Here is a 21,606-nt window from a genome sequence, read left to right on the forward strand (position 1 = left end):
AATTAATTTAAATACTTTTACAATTTAAACTTTTTTATTTCTTCTTCACAATAGGCAATGGACATTGAACTTTAATAGTATTTCTTAACTTAAGGGCATTAAAAAATGCTTCAAAGATTTTAAATAAATATATTTAACTTCCTTCCTTCAACTGGTCAATAAGGAACTCAAATTATCTTGACTAAGTCCTGTCACGTCAGATTTTCTCAATATTTGCAGATTGTACAAAGGATACTACTTTAGCTAAAAGGCTCTCATGTGAATTATTTTCTTCAAACCAACACGTCACAAAACTCGAATAAACGAGGTATATTTTTTAGAAATTAACAGGTTTTACAAATGGTCGGACAGAAAACGGAATAGGATGTACAGTATTTTCATTATCTTACGAAAAAGTTTAATATTTCTTACTCTGTACACAGAAATAGAAAAACAGGCAACATAAAATTCAAAGAAATGTCTTGATTAAGCTGGAATTCAGTAAATAGGGATTTAAACTACTTGAGGTTTTACAGTAGTTTTGCTTAACAAAATGAAATACAATAAAGTAAAATACAAAAAAAAAAAAAAAAGTCGAAATTAAAAACAAATAAACAATAGATTTTATCACTCAAGAAGTAACTTTGCCTTAACTGTTGGTAATCATGGAAACTAAAAAAATCTGAAACTTCACCATTCTTGGGTTTCGTTGTCTTTTATACCTTTCTTCAGAAAACGCTGAATTTTCCAGCTTTTTTTATCAAGACAATTTTTGTGCTTTGTCCATATACTTATGCTACAATATGCTACGAGTACCCCACCTTTCCCCTAAAAAAAGACAAAAACACCCACATTTCTTTTAAAAAAACCCAGCTTTAGTTGGGTTTTTTTGGGTTTTATTTAAAAAAACCCAAAAAACCCTGGGTCCATAGGCTTTTTTAAAAAAACCCGGGTTTTTGCCAACCCTGATCCCTTTGCTTCACACTACCTCATATGGTCTAACAAATCATTGTTTACTTTCTTTCCCACGAGACATGTGTTTGTCAGGCGAGCACTGACAGAAGCATATCAGAAGACTGATTGGTTCTTACGGTGAAACATAGAAAGGGTTCTGTGATTGTGTGGGGTGCAATATATTCACGTAGATTGGAACCTCTTGTTGTCCCGAGGGGGAGAATCACAGATGAACGCTATCGAAGCTTTCTCGACGATCATCTCCCAATGGTTCCAGAGGTGTGATGGGTCAAAAATTAATGAACTGGTTACTAATTAATGTCAGACTTGCCAACCTTATGAAAAGAAAAAACGGGAGATCCAGTCAAAGCTTTAGGGGAGAAAAAAAGAGATTTTAAATGATGCTATAATAAGTAAAAAACACTGTTATAACACGTATTTATTTCATTTTTTCATGAAAAAGAACTCACTCGTATAATCCCTCTTATAAGTTTGCAGATATTTCTTTTTTTCAGACATAGCTAAAGATGAATGTTAAACCACAACGCACGCTGTAGATCAAGGAACAAGATGAAAACATGCGGCGCAGTTAGCATGCGTCCAAAAACTGAACGATACCGGGAAAACCATAGACTAATAATAAGAGTAGACCGAGCTATGGCAACCCTTTTGCTGCTCATAAACCAAACCATGTGACTGGTGGATATCCTAGCAACAGCGGGCGTTGATCGTAGCAGACGATCAACGCCAGCGCGAAATAAAATAAATAGAATTGATGGAACACGGAAGAATGATCTTTTATGGAGTCCGATTTGTAAATTTGTTATTCTAAGTTGTAAATAGTTTGTTAATATAGTGAGTTTTTCGTTTAGATAGTATTGTGCATTTTCTTTAGTCAATTTCAATAACTCTCTAAGCAATAAAAGATGCAAGCGACCGAGAAGAATCGGCAAACGGTAAGATTTTTACCTACAGTTTCAATTTAAGATGCCGATTAGTACATTTTTGCGTTAACGCAAAGCGTTTACGCCATTTCGTTCACGCCAACGCTGACAGCTCCAAATGAAATAAAAGTTAACGAAAACTGATCAAAAACTATTACTAATGTCAAAATAATGCATAACTAAAAGAAAAACAGTTCAATCTCAGCACCTGGAAGTTTTTTTTTAAATGAAAACGCATTGTCTTAAAATACATGTCGAGTGCCAAACTATAGATAATGCTGCCATCTAGCAACCATGCTGCCAAAGTCTTCGCCAAGCCCTTCCACTAGTCACATGATACATCTATGAACCAATTTTCTTCATCAGCAAGAATGAGAAAGCTCGGTCTACTCTTATTATTAGTCTATGGGGAAAACGGCAACGGCGCATGCTCGAGATAGAAGTGGAAGTGCGAACGTAGAGTTAAACCAAAACACCATCTCCAGAAGCATTTCGGTCGACACTCCGAATGCACAATAGACTAATAATAAGAGTAGACCGAGCTTTTTCATTCTTGCTGATGAAGAAAATTGGTTCATAGATGTATCATGTGACTAGTGGAAGGGGCTTGGCGAAGACTTTGGCAGCATGGTTGCTAGATGGCAGCATTATCTATAGTTTGGCACTCGACATGTATTTTACGGCAATGTGTTTTCATTAAAAAAAACTTCCAGGTGCAGAGATTGAACTGTTTTTTTTTTTTAGTTATGCATTATTTTGACATTAGTAATTAGTTTTTGATCACAGTTTTCAGTAACTTTTATTTCATTCGGAACTGCTACGTCAGCGTTGGCGTGAACGAAATGGCGTAAACGTTTTGCGTTAACGCAAAAATGTACTAATCTTAAATTGAAATTGTAGGTAAAAATCTTACCGTTTGCCGATTCTTTTTGGGCGCTTGCATCTTTAATTGCTTAGAGAGTTATTGAAATTGAATAAAGAAAATGCACAATACTTTCTAAACGAAAAACTCACTATATTAACAAAATATTTACAACTTAGAATAACAAATTTACAAATCGGACTCCATAAAAGATCATTCTTCCGTATTCCATCAATTTTTATTTATTTTATTTCGATCGTCTGCTACGATCAACGCCCGCTGTTGCTAGGATATCCACCAGTCACATGGTTTGGTTTATGAGCAGCAAAAGGGTTGCCATAGCTCGGTCCACTCTTATTATCAGTCTATGGAACGCACCCATCGGATGTTTGCCGCTCACTGAGCAGTGCGGGTCTGCTCTGCTAGCCACGCCATCTATTAGGGCTGTGAGTAACTATTTTAAGAAAGAGAATAAAGTTTAATTTAAAACAAAAAGAAAAAAACTCCGAAAAGAATAAAAAAACGGGAGAAATGGATACTCAAACGTACAACCGGGAGAATGGAGTAAAAAACGGGAGAGTTGGCAGGTCTGTAATGTGCAGGCGCAGGCAGGTTTCATTAGCTGCCTTAGGCAGCTGACATAGCCGCCCTGGCAGCTAGTATCGTTTATTTGTGGTGGGTTTTTTATGGTTCACAAAAATACAAATATCACACTACCCAAATAATAAAATTCACAATGTTTTATTGTGTTAATGTATAAGCTACTAACCAAGATGGAAAATTTTAAAATATGTTAAAATATTTAAGTAAAAAGAAAAATAAATAAAAGCACATAACAATAATACACAACTTCAAAGAATAACAATAAAAATACATTCAATGTCATATAAATCTCTTGTAAACTTAAACATTCAGGCATAAAAAATAGTAGTTTTTCACATTCTGGACATTTATTTAAGAGTTTTGTGGCACGTCTTCATCTGAACACATAGAATCCATCTCATGCAGGACTTCCAGTAGAGTTGCATGGCTCCATGCCTGTACCACGCAACTGTCTCTGCAAAGAGCACCATCTTTGTTGGTCAGTTCGGGCAGACCTCTCCATTTACCACTCTGAATCTCGGAGAAATGGCGGGACATGACACGTTTGACGAAATCGACAGTTCGGAGAAATTCTTGCCTTCCCATCTTACGGGCAAATATTAGCTTGGCTCGTAGGAAGTAGCCAGTAGGCCACAGCCACTCCTGATTTCCAAAAGAGGAACATTTGGAATAAAAACAGAAATTCAGGAAAAAATAAATGCATAGTGAAGACTTGGAATTAATTTAAAGTAAACCTAACCCGACACTGCTAGGTTATATTTGCCCCAACTATAGTCCTTAAGGCTTTAAAGGAATTTAATGAAAATAGATTGAAATTTTAGGATTTACTATTAATGTGAAATACAATATCTTGAATAATTTCTGTTATTTATATGTATATATATGTATATATATATATATATATATATATATATATATATATATATATATATATAATATATATATATATATATATATATGTATATATATATATATATATATATATATATATATATATATATATATATATATATATATATATATATATATATTTCTTTTTAGCCAGCAAAATAAGAGGAAAATGAAACCATTAACACTTAAGCACCTCAACTAGCGCAACTTTGCTCACACTAGTTTGTGGGACTAGACAAGCGTAATTGTAAGTTGAAAAAAAAAAATTGTAATCTCATCAGTTTCTAGTTTGAACTTATGTGATATTTTCCACACAACTAAATAAGATGTAACACGAAAACAAATTCAAAATAACGGGATGTCAACTTAGGTACAACATGATTTTTTTTCAGAGAATATAAAAGAAAATAACATTATGCTATGTTTAGTTTTCAAAATTATGACAAGACAACTCTCGAAAAATGACGATACAGCACAAAATATTCTGTCCTATGCCTGTTTTTTCAACAAACATTGTTGCATTTATCAATACGTAAAGCTGGTAAAAAAAACACATTTCAGTTAATTATCGATTAATTCATAAAAAATTTCACATCACCAAAACTTACATTTAGATTTTCTGATTAGCTTGGTAATAAGTCATAAATGTCAGGAATCATACCATATGAAATAATTGTAAATAAAAATTATTTGGTCAACCAACTCTCTCAATTTCTATTTAAATAAATACTTCAAAAAGAAACTAACAAGCACTACAGTCAGGGGCATAGTGAGGGGTTTCAACAAACACCCATAAATTTTTGTTTTAATACAAATTGCCAATCCTAATATGGTATTTTAGAAGCGAGCAAAGACAGTTATGACCCCCCCCCCCCACCCTAGAAGGTAAGTTCTGGCTTGCTAGTGAGCTCACTTAATTGTTTAACTCTTTAGAAACGTCTTAATAGTAAACGCAGAAAAAACCATTGTTTACTTACAGGACCCTGGTGATAATTCCACCCTCTGGCTCTTTTTTGGTCAGTAGAATCATCACTGTTATCATAAAAACCATCGTACGCCCAATCACTGAAAATACATGACAAACGAAAATAAACATTTTTGTTGCTTTAAAGATTAATGAAAATATTATCAAAAAAAAAAAAAATCAAAGCATAGTTTTGGTCATTTTATGTTGCGAATTTCCCCCCACTAATGATTTTAAAATAAAAAGTAATTAATATAAAATTTCTGAAAATATTCCAATAGTTTTTCTAACACAAAATAGTTTAGAAAATTATGATTAAGACTAAAAATGGATCATTTGCATCAACAGAAATTACATGCAGAAAATAATTGTAGACCGTCGAAAAACAAATTTGCATTGGTGAAATTAATGATTAGCATGTTGATATTATTCTATTTATGTAGCTAACCTATTGCTGGCCATATTATCTGATCCATTTTTTGAAAATAGTTTAGCAACATACAAATTTAAAACAAGTCAAATGAAAAATGAATAAGAAATATTTTGCGGGGAAAAAAGGAAGAAACAAGTTTATTTCATTATTTTATATCGCAGCAAACAATTACTGTACCAAGTTCCTTCAGTTACCTGTTTAAGCGTTCTTCCATTCTCATGCAATGAACAATCATAGTCAATGTCTTTTTCTCAAGTATGAAAATGCAGTGACAATAATCACAACAAGCAAATACCAAAACGGTCAGTATGACATGGATTGAAATATCCCGATGGATTGAAAACCTCTTTCTTTTTACTTTCTTCTATATCTAATATATAGAAGAAAGTATTGGATTCGTGCAAATTTTCGAATTTCGAATTTTGACGGATTCGAACGTTTTGAGGTGTGCTGAGTTCATTTCGACTATTTTTGGAAAATGTCTGTCTGTCTGTGTGTGTGTGTATGTATGTGTGTCACGTCTGTGTGTGACCAGTTTTTTGTGGCCGCTCTACAGCAAAAACTACCGCATGAAATCGAACGAAATTTGGTACACATATGTGCCCGTATGTGAACTTGTGCCCATTGGTTTTTGGCGCGAATTCCTCCAAGGGGGGTGGAGCAATGGGACGTTTTTTGAGTTACGCGTGCTTGCTATTCCTCAGGAAGTAACTGGCGGAATCAAACAAAATTTGGTCCATATGTTGGTATTAACAGGAACAGGTGCTGATTCAATTTTGGTGTCAATAACTCAAACGGGGGTTGAGCTATAGAACGTTTTTTGTCGTCAATTGTGACTGCTGTATCTCAAGAAATAACGAACGGAATGAAAGAAAAATTTATCGGCAAGTAGCCCTTAGTGGGTATAAGAGCTGATTTTATTTTGGTGTCAACAGCTAAAAGGGGGGCAGCGCAATCACCCGTTCTTTTTTTCCATTTTGAGTGCCCTATCTCAAGAAGTAATGCTGCGTTCTGGTTGAAATTTGGAATATATGTGAATCCATATGTAAACAGGCTTTGGTTCAATTTTGACGCCAATCGCTCCAAGAGGTGTTGATTTTTTTTTTAGCGAATAAAAATAGCTTTATTAATGCAACAATAAGAAAGATAAATCGTAATAGAGTGTCGTCTGCGTATTTCTCGTGATTTTAATTGTATGGAAATGATCGGAAATATTATCTCAATGATTTAAAATGTTTAACTGTTGCCATCTTATGTTTGTTAACAAATAAAATACTTGTAATTAATTCAAGCAAGGCTTTAAAAATAACTTTCAATTTTCGCTCTTTGCTTTGCTTTTGCAATAATTCAGACATTGGGATGGTCGTCAAGTTTTTGCATGTGTCATTTTGTTTTTGTTGGGATCATTGCATATTGTCAAGCATGGGGAGGATCAGAAAAAAAAAAATATAGAAGAAAGTTTCGTGATGGCCACAACATACTAGTTAGAAATCGGTTTGAAAAAAATCACTTTGTAAATCTGCTGCAGCAGGAAAGAATTTACACTTCTTGAAATCAAATGAAAGTTCGGAAATTAAGTGTGGGGGAAAAATGAAAATGTCTGATAGCTTAAAATCTTACCACTTTTTTCCCCTACCAATGCATCATACACTATTATATCACAGCAAGGTATACTAACAAGGGCGCCCATATGCAAAACTGTACGGGGGGGGGGGGGCTCTGATATTTTCCCCACTGTTTAGCTGAGTATTTTTCCCATGGAACAGATTTCAGGACAGATTATAGTCATTAAAATTTGAAATTTTTAATAACTTATTCATTAATGACTGGAGAAGAAATGTTTTTACATTTTTAAAAAGAAAAAAAGTACTAAAAGCAAGGAAGTTCTAATTTCTAAGGGGGCTCGAGCCCCCGCTTTCCCCCCTACTTCAGCTCTGGTATTAGGGTTAGTTTAGGTAAAAGGAGACAGAATTTCAATGCTTCAACATTAGATCCCTCCCTTTCATTTGGAGGAATTGAGACATAAAATCTTCTGAATTCATTTACATGAAAGTTTAACCTTCCAAAGTGCTAAGAAGAATAAAATTTAAATGTTTCCATTTACGCCAGAGCATAGTATTTATGGGGTAAGTGTAAACACCTAAATTGATCATCAAAAATATCTTTGAAGGTGAATTTCATAAATAAATGCTTTTAGTAACCTTCCACTTGACAAGTAAAACTATTTAAAGCCAGTTATTTCACATTCCTAGACCTCTGGAGGGGAAAATGTAAGACCGACAAACTTTAAAAATGAATTTTTCAGTGTCATCCTCCTATATATAATAGCAAATTCACTGACCGAGTAAAGCTCCTGACGTCATCAACAATGAAACTCGCGCCACATCATGATAATTTGATAATATTTTTTGGTAATGTTTGACATGGCAGGGAAATGCTTAATTTTGACGAGGCTGAACTGGATCCGATAACTTAACTCTTTTAGTGGTAAGACTCATTTCAGGAGAATGAAGAAATTAAAAAGTGGTCAACAAGGAATGCTATCTACTGGAGTTTAGGGTTCATCCACTGGAGTCGGGGTTAAAATTTCAACCATCAAAATATCCCCAAACAGGCAATGGCTTCGTTTGAATGTAGAAGAAATTTTCACCCGTCATACCGTGAAGTCGCGATTTTCTAGTAAACCTAGTCTTCACTCGCCAACAGTTCAGCTTCAAAAAGTACCAAAAGCATCATAAGAGCTTGTTTGCATTCACCCAATGTTTCCTACCACAACAGATCCTACATTAGCAGTTAATTAATAATCTTATATAATTAAAAACTGAGCGTATGTATCTATGTATGTACCTATGTATCTATGTCCAAGTTTCTTCTCCCGTACGACAATGAACTGACCATCGAACTAAGTATCGATGGATTCGTAATCTTCCCGTCTTCATGTTTGCCTATTTAACATAATCTTCTGATAATGATTAGCGGAAATATCAATTAAAAACTATTAATTATGACTCATAGATTTCAACATAAAATTCCTATCATTCAAAGGCTTTCCCTCATTGAAATTATTATTCAGTGCTTCATCTCAACTTTCCGCAACAATGCTTTCATTAAAATTTATAGCGTGAAGAAAATCACTGAGACGAAAGACCTGTTGCCATTTTTGGTCTCGAATATGAGCAAATAAAATTCTGGGTTTTGTTTTAAAAGTTTTTCCTGTAATCAAAGGAGTTAAAATGTTTCCTTTTTGGTAATTTTTTCAAAATCTACCGCAAATTTTAGTTTTTTTTTTCAAGCCTGATTGTTAAACATGCGTCACTTGCCATAACTTTTATTTTCGAGGTGGACCATGCAAAGCCCGGCGACGTAGCTAGTCTTTACTAATAATAAAGCTGAAAGTCTCTCTGGATGTCTGTGACGCGCATAGCACCTAGACCGTTCGGCCGATTTTCAGGAAATTTGGCATACTTTGTAGCATGGGGGTGTGCACCTCAAAGAGATTTTTCGAAAATTCAATTTTGTTCTTTTTATATTATAATTTTAAGAACATTTTCCCAAGCCAAATTATCATAAGATGGACGAGTAAATTACCAAGTTATCATAATTTGGAATCTTAACATGGGCAAGCCAACTGGCGAGAAATTCACCATACATTATTTGTAAATATACAGGCGAACCAAAAGACCTTTTAATTTTCAATTACGGGCAAAGCTGTGCGGGTACCTCTAGTCAGAAATAAAAGGGACTACTTAAAATGGTGTATGCTTTCAAAATAAAAAGTATTGATATATTTTACCATACAGCAAAGAACATAACAGATTGCTAGCTTCTAATATTGCAAGAGATAAATGGTGCTTACTCAGGATCCAGGGTCTTCATGCCCAAAGGTCCAAGGAGATGCTTTTCGGCATTCTCTAAAGCAACCCAAGCATTTTTTGGTGTAAATAATTCAGGAGCCTAAAAATATAATATCAATGTTGATATTAGTGGATTATATATACAATTGAGGTAGTGAGAAGCAAAGGGATGTAAGTGGCAAAATTCAAAATTTGGAGATAACCAGTACACATGGTAGGTGAACCTCTCCTCTGTTATGGGGCAAGAGGTGGTACAAGTAACCCTGGTAGGTGATGTTATACAGCATAATTTATAAAAATGTTTCAATGAAAGCTTACTTAGGACTGCAACTTTTAATGAGTTTTAATCAAAACTTGAAAATGTCCACTTACACCCCTTTGCTTCTCACAGTCTCCACTGATGCTTGATTTTATGAACTCTAACTTGTGAACACTTATGATTCTAAAATGTATTTTGTTGAAACAATGATTTTAAAATTATTCGATTTTATGAACACTTTCCATGTTCCCAAACAAGTTCCTACAATCGAACATCAACTGAAAATACAGTGGTGGCTAAAATTGTGGACACTTTTGAAGATTAATAAATGTTGCTTGCTCATAGAAAACTTAATGTTTCAGAAAATACAAACTTGTATTTATCATTTTAAGGAAAAATTATTACTGAATTCAATACAGAAAAAATATTTGCGACACAAAAAAAAGCAATAATAATTAAAATTTAATTACATCAGAAAAACTTCTTTCAACAGGACAAGTTATGCAGTGACTTGTTCCAACTGTAAACATGTCTAATTCTGCTGGCAGTTCATAACATTTGATTAGTTCTGAGAACAAGAACTGTGATTTGCCAGGAAAGTTAGATATTACAAAAAACTCTATAACTGTGTTTGTTTAAGTACACATAACTCTTTTTGTGTTGTAAAAATCCCAGTTTTTTTTTTTTTTTTTTTCACTTTAAAATGTTCAATACCAGTTTGCAGCTACAGAGTGGCGACAGGAACTGTGATAAAAAGTTCCCTGACTTTTCCCTGATTAAGTTTACTAAATTTCCCTGATTTACGTTACTAATGATAATGGTTTCCTTTCTTTGCTCTACTTGAAATCCATTGTATCTTTGTATAAAATGCAATATTTTAAACGCTTTAAGCTGTGTAAAGTTTGTGAACTAAAGATATATTTTAAAAAGATGCTACTTTTTTCAATAAAATGGTTAAAAAAAAAACATATAAAGTCAATTTTTTTGGAAAAAAGAAAAAACCTACAAAACAGTATTTTAAATTTTTCTACATGGAAAGATTATAGAAAAATTTAAAAAAAAAAAAAACTTTACTTCCAGAAACCACATAGCATAAGAATTTTAAGCAACTATTAAAATCACTCTTAAGAACATATGTGTATTTATGATAGAACTAAAAAGTAATTGAAATTATTTTGAACTAAGTTTTCAAACAGTATAATAATTGTTGCAAGAATAACAAGTAATAGTGAAAGAATAGAAGTAATGTAGTTATTCTTATAGAACTAATCGACATATTTATGCAAAACAGATGAAACCATTTGACATCCATTCATAGGGAGCTTTTCTCTAATCAAGAACTTAGGTTTTAATGAATGAATGTTTACTTAAGTACACACGTTAACTCTATTTCAAATGATTTCAGTATGTACCGAAAAAAAAGCTTAGATTGCTTTTGTAACAAACAACTTTGAAATGCAAGGGGAAAAAAACAATTAGTTAATTTCAAAATATATATAAGAAGAATACAACTTGGTTATAAAATAAAAGAATTATTTAAGTCTGAAGAAAAGAAAACCTTTATAATCTGTGGCGGCAACAAATAATATAACGGCAAAAAACAAAGTTTTTTTTTGATTGAAAGTTCAATTTTAGCAATTAAATTAAAAAGGCAAAGAAGTAATAACTTTTAAGTTTTTATCAGTATTAATTCAAAAATTAAAGATATTTTCTTGAAATCATGATTACAGTACGCTAATTACTTCGAGACAATGGAATAAAGGCGAAGGAGCTAAGGCATTAATGAAGGCTTCCTCTTTGCCTGTATGGTTGTTTATTTTACGTAGCATTGAAAGCGTGAAAGGAAATTTCAAGCTAGGTAAATAAACAACCTAACAGACACAGAAGCAATCTTAGGAAGTTCATCCTGTGGAATACTTTGACATTGAGGAAAAAAGATGCACAAGTATGCGGCAGTGTATAATGGCACCTCATTAATTTTACTTTTTTTTTTTGAACAGATAATTGGCAGAAAATATGCAGGGAATTAGAGTACTTAATTTTGTAAAGCAAAAAAAAAAAAAAAAAAAAAAAATAATAATAAAAATTTTTTCCTTCATCGAATCAATTTTCCCTGATTTTTTATTATTTTTTCGAAATTCCCTGATATTTCCCTGATTTTTCCCTGATTAATAAAGTTCCCTGACTTTTCCCTGATCTCCCTGATTTCCCTGATCTGTCGCCACCCTGAGCTACATGAGCTACTATGATGTCCTTTTTTCTTTTTCATGTTTTATTGCATTATTTGTTTATTCATTAATATAAATACATATTTACAGTTTAAAGAGTCATGAGCCAAAAAATATTTGCTATGCATTCTTAGAGCTACTACACAAAACATTTTTAGAGCCACTATCACTAAAAAAGTGATCATATTTCATAGTTGCAATAGCGAAATAGGTTGATAAGATTTTTAAACACTAAAAATATTCCTTCCATTTGAGTTACTCAAATTTTAAAGAGTTCTGTCGATTTTTCCCCCAAGTAAAGTCCCTTGGCTTTATAAATATATTGCTATCCTAAACATTTTCAATAATTAGATAAAAATAATTACAATAAACTCTTCATTAACTATACTTAGGTAAGTCTGGTAAGCATTAAGGCTTAAATTTTTGTGAATGGTGTTCGTTTGAACTAACTCGCATGGAAATGGATAGAAATTTTTGAATGGGTGTAGCAAAACGATGAGTGTACAAGTTTTCAGCAAAAAATAATACATAAGATGGGAAGAAAATAATTATCAACAGAAAGTTTTTAATACTTAAGGAGCACAATCACATAGACGACGAAAACGAACAAATGTAATGGAAGCGTTTTACAATTTGATTTCAAAATGAGTAAAAATCGAAATTAGGGTGAACAAGCTTAATAATTATTAAAATGCCTAAATTTTAAGGTGGCTAGTATAAAAACTGGTTGCTTAGCAGAAAAAGAGAGGTATTTGGGTGAAGGGTTCGAAAACATATTTTCGAAGATATCCGATATTTTGATATATATCGGGATATTTTGATATATATCCAATATTTTCAATTAGCACAAACTAAAGTCTTCAAAATAGTAAATGCATCCTCAAATTGCTCTTTATCTTCTTATATTATAATCACAATATGTAGACTTAAAATTAAGACCTTTCATTATCTATATCTAATATTTCATTTTACACGTCTATCAATTTTAATGGAGTTCATTTAGCATTAGCTGTTTTACTCTGTTTTTTATGTCAGCTACTTTTACAGTTATAGGATTCTGACATAAATAATATGCATTAGTCGGTGGACAGTCATAAGACATTTATCTCTCTCTGAGCAATGTTTAATATTTAATTAGGCAATTTTAAAATGAATTAAAATTGTTACATTACTAATAATTTTATGAATATAAAATACAAGTATAAAAGGGATATTATATTACTTTGTTATATTAATGATTTATTACACATCATAAAAATATAGTACATAACTTTTTGGTTATTTTTAAGAATAAATGAACAATATTGTTATACTTTTTATATTGAAAATATCATAGTTGAAAAAATAAACATCGTAAATATCATGATATTTCAAAATAAATATCGGATATATATCGTGATATTTATCATGATATATATCGACTGATATATATCTCCGAACCCTGTTTGGGTAACTGCTTGAAAATGCTCATTCAACAAATTTTGGCAAGAAATGCAGAAAAAAAAAACCTTTCTTGTGAAATATTAGTTTTTGACGAGAAACTCTGCAAAATGTGGAGCAGTTTACAGCCAGTGCAAAAAGTACACATTTCTCTTTAAAGTACACATTTTCAATATTCAAAAATCAAGCAAAAATATATATTAAAAAGTTAAATAGGAAAAGTTCAAAATTTAAACATACTTTTTTAAAAATCACACTAGTAAAGACAAGTTCGACTTACCACAGACATGGCAATTGGAAAGTTAGGCCGAAGTTGAAAATCAGTCCAAGGATGAGAGGCGTTGACACTGTCTTTATAAATACCTCTCTTGTGGATATACTTTGATTCTCCAATTTCAGGTTCAGTAGTTACAAAAAAGTGTTTCTCAAAGTTGGCTTGTATCAAATTACCCCAATCCGTAAAAGACATCTGGATGGTTTTACCGATGCCTGTTGTATCAGCTGAAATGAAATTCGAACTTATAATGACAGTTGCAGGTTAGATCATGGGATGGGGACGGTTGTGGTGGGGGGAAGGGGGGAGAGAGAAAAAATCATTTGGGGTAACTTTAAATCTTGTGAATTAAGTTTGCAATCTATTTTTTAGTGTATTTGTTTTCAAAAGAAATTGTAAAATGCTACACTCTGCTTGCAAGATTTTAATACAGTAGACCCTTGTTTTACGCAGGGGTTATGTTCCACGGAAATGCCACGTAAATTGAGATCTAATAATAGTGTTAAAATAGGGATTTGGTTCCGTAGATAACAAAATACTTCTTTCTAGTGATGAGTAATTGTGTAATAAGTTTAATGTGTACTTATATCGACTTTTATCCACAACATGCATAAAAAAAAAATTAATTTTGTTTTCTGTTTATAAAGAGGAGCTGGCTATGATAGTCTTTTGGCAGTCATAAGGAATTTTTCTCTGTAACTCTTTGCAGAGCATTAACGCATCCATGATCACTTGCGTCATTTCCATGATAGAATCTTCCTTCTTTAATAAATCCGAAAGATCATTTCTGTTGTATAGGAATGGTTCAACATTTTCAATGTGAACGTTTTTGGTTGTGTGTCATCGATGTCGGTATCCTCGCTGGTTTTTTTCATCCTTTGTCACTCCTAAAAGCTCTTCTTCTAGTGAGTTCTGAACTGTGTGAGTTTAATAACTTTACTTCTGGAAAGAGCTCTGGAACCAATCACATAAAATGTCTGCAGTGGCCCAAGCTCGATGATTAGCACGCCAAAATGCAGTTGATTACGCGTAATCTGTAATCTTTAGGAGTTTGGATTTTGAAAGAGGGGAAAATTTTATCTGTTTGCATTGCTGCATCCGCGTATAATCGAAACCGCGTAAAATAAACCCGCGTAAAACAAGGGTCTACTGTTGGCTACACTGTACACAGCTCGTTGAACCATCTAATCATTCTGAAATGACTGTTTGGAAGCTACAAACAAGTTTTGATTTAAAGCTGGCAAAATTTCGAATCCAATATTGTACTATTTTATGCCAGAGTTTCCTAAACTGGGCCTCTGGTTTCACAGTGCATTATCTCATCTCTCCTTCATCTGTTTACTTTGGACACCAGAATTAAACACCACTTTCAGATACTTTTCACTATAAAAGCAAAGCATTACTTGACCAAAATTATAGACATTAATCTTTAAAAAGCACAAACTTGCAAAACATTGCAGGCATTCTACGGGGCTAAAAAGTATCCTTTTTCAGTGAAAAAAAAGGGGGGGGGGGGAAGAGGCGGGTGCTTTTAAGTTCAACAAAAGCTTTACATCTATAAGCTCACATGCTTTACATTGAAAAAAAAAAGTTCCTTGTAACCCCAAAACATGTCTCTGAAACTTTTTTGTCAATTTGTGCTTTGTCAATGTCATTGCTAATATTTTTACTTTTTTTTGATGAAAGGTATTTCCTTATTAACCAACTAGTTAAACAAAATCATATTTGACAATCATCAGAAACTAAGACCATTACTCACTTACACTTTAATTAGGGAACACTTTTCAGTTCGAAAAAAAATATTTACAGTTCCAAAAAAAAAAAAAAACCTCAACTCAGCATTAAAAAACGGTTCAAAGAACTGATTTAGTTTAGAATATTTAGATTACATGTAAACATAATATCATGTATATACAGACAAATTTTCAAGGAAACTCCTGGAGAATTTTATAAAAGAACTGCCTCACAGAAAAAAAAAAAACTCACAATTTATCAAATTAAAATCAAACACACACACATACCAGTTAAGCAACGTTCTACCATACAGTAAGGATAGTGCCCAGCTTGAAACATTTCATCCAACCATCTCAAAGCTGATTTGCTTAAACCAACAATTTCGACAGCAGATCCATCTCTTGAAAGAAAAGAAATGCAAAGATTAATCTCTTCACAGTAGGCAAAGCACTCGAAAATTCTTTCAACCGTTTAACAAATCGAACTTGGAGTTTGCTATTTTCTACAATTTGAACTGGAACGGTAGTAACAGCCTCTTTAAAAGTTAAAAAGGACATTCACACTTTTTCAAAAAGAAAAATGTGAAAATGGGGAAGGAAACTTTTCGTAAAGTATTCTTGATCAAGAAATATGATTAACTAATGTTAATGTTTTTTTATGTGAGCTACAATATTCATACACATGAATCAGGACTTAAGTTTTCACATGTGCCAGTTTTATGCAGTTTGTAACCAGGGTTAATCCGTCATGTCAAAAACCAGCTCGTCAAAAATGTTAAAACTTATTAAATCAATGTTGTCTGCTATTGCAATAAAATTAGGTGACGGCAAGTCATTCACTTTTAAACATTAATTTTTGTTAAAATATTCAATCATTTTTCTAACAATAATTTTACGATGAGCAACTTATTATTTAACTATTAAATTACAGTATCACTAATCAATTACAATTCATAGGCAGTTCAATGTCATTGAGCATGTATTTTCATTTATAATCTAAAAACATACTTCACTGAAAAAAAATTATTTCCATGTTAATATTTAATTTCATTAACTGGTTTTGAATAATAAACAGACATGAAAACCCATATTTGTAATAAACTATTTCATATTCAAACTATAACGAAAAATCAATAGTTTTCCAAGGTACATTACTATCTTTTATTTTTTAAAATCCAATTATTCATTATTTTGAAAACAGTTAAAATAAATGATCATTATTTTTTATTGCATAGTATATAGTTACATTATTAACATAGAATACAATTAAAAGTAATTAATTACTTTTAATTGTATTTTGAGTTGAAACTAGTGAACTTAAGATTTTGGGTCTTATGACGGTTTAATCCAAAAAAAATTTAGCTTAAACAAATGTGACATAAAATATTGGTAATAACATCAAAAACCCAACCTTGATTGTTCTTTTAATTTGGTAATTTCAAAGAAATTTCTTACATATTAAATTAATTTTGGTAAAATACTTTAGTAAAACTCAAGATTTGAATTTATGAAAGGATTTAACAACAATTCAATGGATGAATAAATTTATAAAAATTAATTTTTAAGATAACTACAATAAAAGTTATAAGCATTTTCTTCGAGTTATAAGCATTTTCTTCATTACATAAAGTTAAAACTACCTAGGTGTAGCAGGCTTGCCTCTGTTTCCAGCCTTATCAGAACTGCCCATTTTGTCCATCCAGGTGCCACAGTTTGCTTTATTTCCTCCAAAAACAAAGCCAGTTTCCAAGTCAACACCAATTTCATTATTGAATCCTGGAAAAAGCAAGGTTTTTCTTGAGCAAATACTTGCAGATAAATTGAAACGTACCATATTACCACGCATTATGCGGCATGCCGCAAAATTCGGGGTTTACAAGATTTTCAATAACACTTCCCTGGTTCTTTCCGGCATGCCGGAAAAATCGAGGTTAGGAAAAAAACATAAATACTAGAAAAAATATATGCTCAGCTTAAAAATGAATAAAAGTTTTACATATACCTTATTAGTATTAATAAACAGTTTAATTTTGTAAAAATATTTACTAACAATGACATTTTTTATTTTAACAAGAAAAATACTGTTTAATAACTAATAGCTCTGTAATTTGATAAAAATTAAATTAAAACTAAGTAAGCAAACACTTAAGCAGTAGGTTACCGTCCCTAAACTAGTGCTGAAGAATTTACCACAGCTGTTCAATAAATAAAAATTAAACTTAACTCTCTAAAAGGAACCTAAAATAATTTATTTAAAAAAAAAAAACAAATCACAGTAACAATGATTGTTTCTGAATTGATTACTTTATTGGAATTTAATTAAATCCATTAACAATGACCTAGAATAAATAATAAGCACACATTATATGCAATACGTATTTTTTTTGAAAGAAGGTTACTTTCGGGATTTATTAGTTTTTTTCCTTACAGTGGTTTGCTTTCTGATTGGAACTGAACGAGGAAATTTACTTTTGTTTTGTTGTGAAATAAACCTCGAATTATCCGGCATGCTGGAAAATTTCGGGTAATATGGTAAGTGTATAACTTCAAATGCATAATACCTTCATCGGACATATGTTCATCTAACTGACGCCCAGCATTCCTCTCGCGAAATTTCAAACCTTGAAAATGAGTTTGCAAAGCTTCTTGAATAACATCGTGCAACGGTTGATCCTATTTTTAAAGAAAAATATGGAAAATTTGAAATTCAAATAAATTAAAAATAAAACAATGCACATCAAATCAAAATTAGGAGCAAGTGAAGAGTATTAATTTGTTGCACGTTTGGTCTATTTTCACATGAAAATGAGAAACAAAATGAAATAATAATGTAATTTAATTAGTGAAAATAAGCTGAATTTCCTTTAAAAATATCAGTTGCAAAAACAAGTAAAATAAATGAAAAAAAATTAAAAAGAAGAACAGTCAAAGTATGCATTTAAGATTGGAGAAAGTTGACTAATAAAATTTAGCAACTCCATTTCTTATTTTGATTTTCAAGCAATGTGTTTCCCATATACAATGAAATTCTGCAACCACAAATTTCAAGGGGCCACAATTTTTTTTTCTCATCCTAACAGGAATTTTGTAGTAATGACAAGTAATTCAGGACTAAAAATTTATTTCGTTGAAATCAATATTTTGTTGCATAGTATTCATTGTTACCAAAGAAATTAATTGAATGAATGAATACACAAGCAATGGTTAGATTTAATGCAAAATTCGTACAAAATTGATTGCATTTCTTTCTGTTAAAACAATAAAGTCATTTAGAGTAATAAAGTTTGCAATCAATGAGAGGATAAATTGCTCTCTCTATGTTTACAATACAAGCCTCCTCCTCTCCTTCGATACAGGGGGACTGCAGCTGAAAATTTTATTTACATTCCTTTTTGGGCCTCTGCCAGTTTTTCTTGAATAAAATCTGCCATCTATTATAAAAGCACAGTGCAGCGTCCAGTTGTTTTCTTTTGTTTCTTAAAGGCTATGAATACCTCCTATGTTTTAGAAATATTTTTAATAAGTACATCTGGCTCAATCAATTTCCTGAAAGATTTTCCCCCCTCTTTTCTTCACTGATTTTTTCTTTTTTTAAATTTGTTTGCAAGTGAAAAAAACACTAGTTCTCTGGAGAACTTAAAAAAAAAAAAAAAATGCTCCCATCATTGATTATGTAACTTTTTTTCTCATTTTTCATTTTTTTTTTGAGTTGTAAGTAATTCCTTTGTATAACAAGGTAAAATCCCATATCCATGTAAAAAATTAAATTTTGTATCAATAATGCTTGCTTCAAATTTTATTTTGCAGTGTTAGAAGTTTGAAGGACACCACTTTTATGATTATTAAACCTTTTCGCTTCTTCTTTGTATTTTCTTTTATTTTTAAATGTTTGAAGCTGTTATCATTTGCTCAACATTTTATCTACAAGAGCTCAAGTAAGTTGGAATTCTTTTTGCCAATACCGAATTCTTCTAAATTGAATAAAGTGAAACTTCGGCAACTCCAAACGCAGATAACTCAACTACCCTGGTAACTCAATATTTATTTTTCTTATGAGAGACCTAATGCTAATTTCAAAGGGGGAAATCACCTCTAAATTGATACACATTTGCAGAAACCCCTATAATTTGACATCCAATCGCTATAGTAGTCTATAATTTTTGCTACCAATATTTTTTCACTTTGACCTTGTCTAAGAATTTTACACTATGGTTTCCGGAAAGCTTATTTAGAGAATTCCATCATTCATCCAGAGGATTCAGCCACCACACTGTGCTGTTACTGCAATTCTAAAAGGCTAGGAAAGGTTAGGATAAATCCACCCATGGAAGTCCTTAGAGAAAGAAGCTTTTTCACCTATTTTATAAAATTATGGATTTATTTCTTATGAGATATTTAAAAAAAATATAGTGATTTTATTATGTACTTTTCAAAAAAAAGAAAGAAAAAGAAAACAAAAAGAAAATTTATTTACTGGAATTAATTTTCATGATGTGAATGCGAATAGGTGACACATAAACTCTTTAAGAATTAAAATAATGGAACCTCAGTAAGTTGGCATTCGTTTAGGTCTACATGTTTTCATGTTCCCTTGGGGTGTCGAGTTTTGGAGGTTCCACTGTATTTTCAAATCAATCAATATTAACACTAATGACATGTGAAGAATCTTTGCACTTACATGCTTTCCAGCAGGTTGAGCAGGAGAATCATCAGTGGGAAAAATCCTGGAGACTTGATCTTTTAAAATTGCGTGTCCATCAGGAACAATTTTGACATATTCCTGAATAGATTGCAGCCACCACCAAACGGCATCCCTGCAATTGAACCTTGCACATTCACCTCTATCCAGGAGGTTAGGCATTAGCCCGTGGCGCAAGCAGGCGGCAAAAGCCAAAATAATGTATCTGTGGAAGAAATAAGATGAGTATTGTTTAGTTTCATAACAGCTACATACATAACCAGGGGCGGATACAGACTACCATTTTAGGGGGGGGGGTCACGCTGAAGAATGACCCTGAAGAAGAATGACTTAGTGTATTTCTTACTCTTAGCAATTACTTCTCATATAGTTTATTGTATTCATGTTTGGTCAAAGTTATTTAGCAACTCAGGGCCGGGTTTAGGGGAGGGCAGGCAGGGTTACTGCCCTGGGGCCTCCACAGCAAAGGGGCCTCCACAATAAAATTTTATAAAATATCCTAACTTTCACGGGTTAGCAAATTTTAAGTTTTTTCTCCCAGACATTTTTTTGTGTATTTCTACGAAGAATACTTGCACAAAAATAATATTATTATCGATATAACAGAAAGCCCTGATTGCAAGTATCCATTTACTATCAATTTTTTATTTGATTGAGCATTTCAGTAGCAATATATATTTTTTTTATCCATTTAATTTGTAATTTGTACCTATGAGTTAAAGAGAAATAAAGTAAGTGAAACAAAATCCGAGAAAAATGGTTAACTTTGAGGGTTACCCTTACAACTTCTTACTTCTTGAGCTCAAAAGTTTAAAAATTATTTGACGAAATGACTTGAATGGACATTTTTTAAATCGAAAATATTGGATATATACATACATATCAAAATATTTGGATATATATCAAAGTATCGGATATTTTCGAAAATATGATGATCTTTTCGAACCCTGACTAGGGCCCCCCACTCTTTCTTTGCCCCGGGGCCTCCACACTTCCAAATCCGGCCCTGTAACAACTACTTGTTTGGCAATAACACACATTATTTTGTCTTTTAAGGGATTTTTCTTAACATAACAAGACATTGGGCACGAGTAAAAGTGGAATTAGTCCTTAAAATGAAAAATAATAAAGTTCAAAAAATAATATTCTTTTGACATAAAAAGTTCCATAGAAATAAGCTAAGAACAAAAACAACAGTATTAAGTTCCATTAAACTGAAAAGTACTCAAATAAACAAAACAATATTCCTTTCAAATGAAAAGTGTCATTAACATAATCTGACAACTAAAAAAAAAACGAAATTAAAAGCTCCTTTAAGATTAAATAATCATAGAAATATATGAACTCATTAAAAAAATTCATCAAAATGTAAAATGAGAGCATAAAGCACAAAGATGGCGGTGACACCAATGATATCTTTCTGTTTTTGCCAATTTAGAAAGTTTCGTGCTTAAAGAAATTTTAATTACCCAGAAAACTTACTCAGTAT

At 32.0% G+C, this 21,606-nt stretch overlaps 1 protein-coding gene across 1 annotated transcript in view; it reads right to left on the bottom strand.

Annotated features, from left to right (window-relative positions):
• Positions 1-3,473: 3,473 nt before the first annotated feature.
• The window catches only part of LOC129234249 (glycogen debranching enzyme-like), a 66,466-nt gene continuing 48,333 nt past the window's right edge, over positions 3,474-21,606 (bottom strand). The window contains exons 21-28 of the mRNA XM_054868229.1: positions 20,097-20,322; positions 17,980-18,091; positions 17,059-17,194; positions 15,707-15,819; positions 13,692-13,912; positions 9,487-9,584; positions 5,211-5,298; positions 3,474-3,984 (exon numbers count right to left, since the gene is read on the bottom strand). Of these exons, the coding sequence (XP_054724204.1) occupies positions 3,694-3,984; positions 5,211-5,298; positions 9,487-9,584; positions 13,692-13,912; positions 15,707-15,819; positions 17,059-17,194; positions 17,980-18,091; positions 20,097-20,322 (1,285 nt within the window). The 3' untranslated portion in view covers positions 3,474-3,693. The remainder of the gene's footprint in view (positions 3,985-5,210; positions 5,299-9,486; positions 9,585-13,691; positions 13,913-15,706; positions 15,820-17,058; positions 17,195-17,979; positions 18,092-20,096; positions 20,323-21,606) is intronic.

This window comes from Uloborus diversus, chromosome 1 (assembly GCF_026930045.1).
Source record: "Uloborus diversus isolate 005 chromosome 1, Udiv.v.3.1, whole genome shotgun sequence".
NCBI classification, from domain to species: domain Eukaryota; kingdom Metazoa; phylum Arthropoda; class Arachnida; order Araneae; family Uloboridae; genus Uloborus; species Uloborus diversus.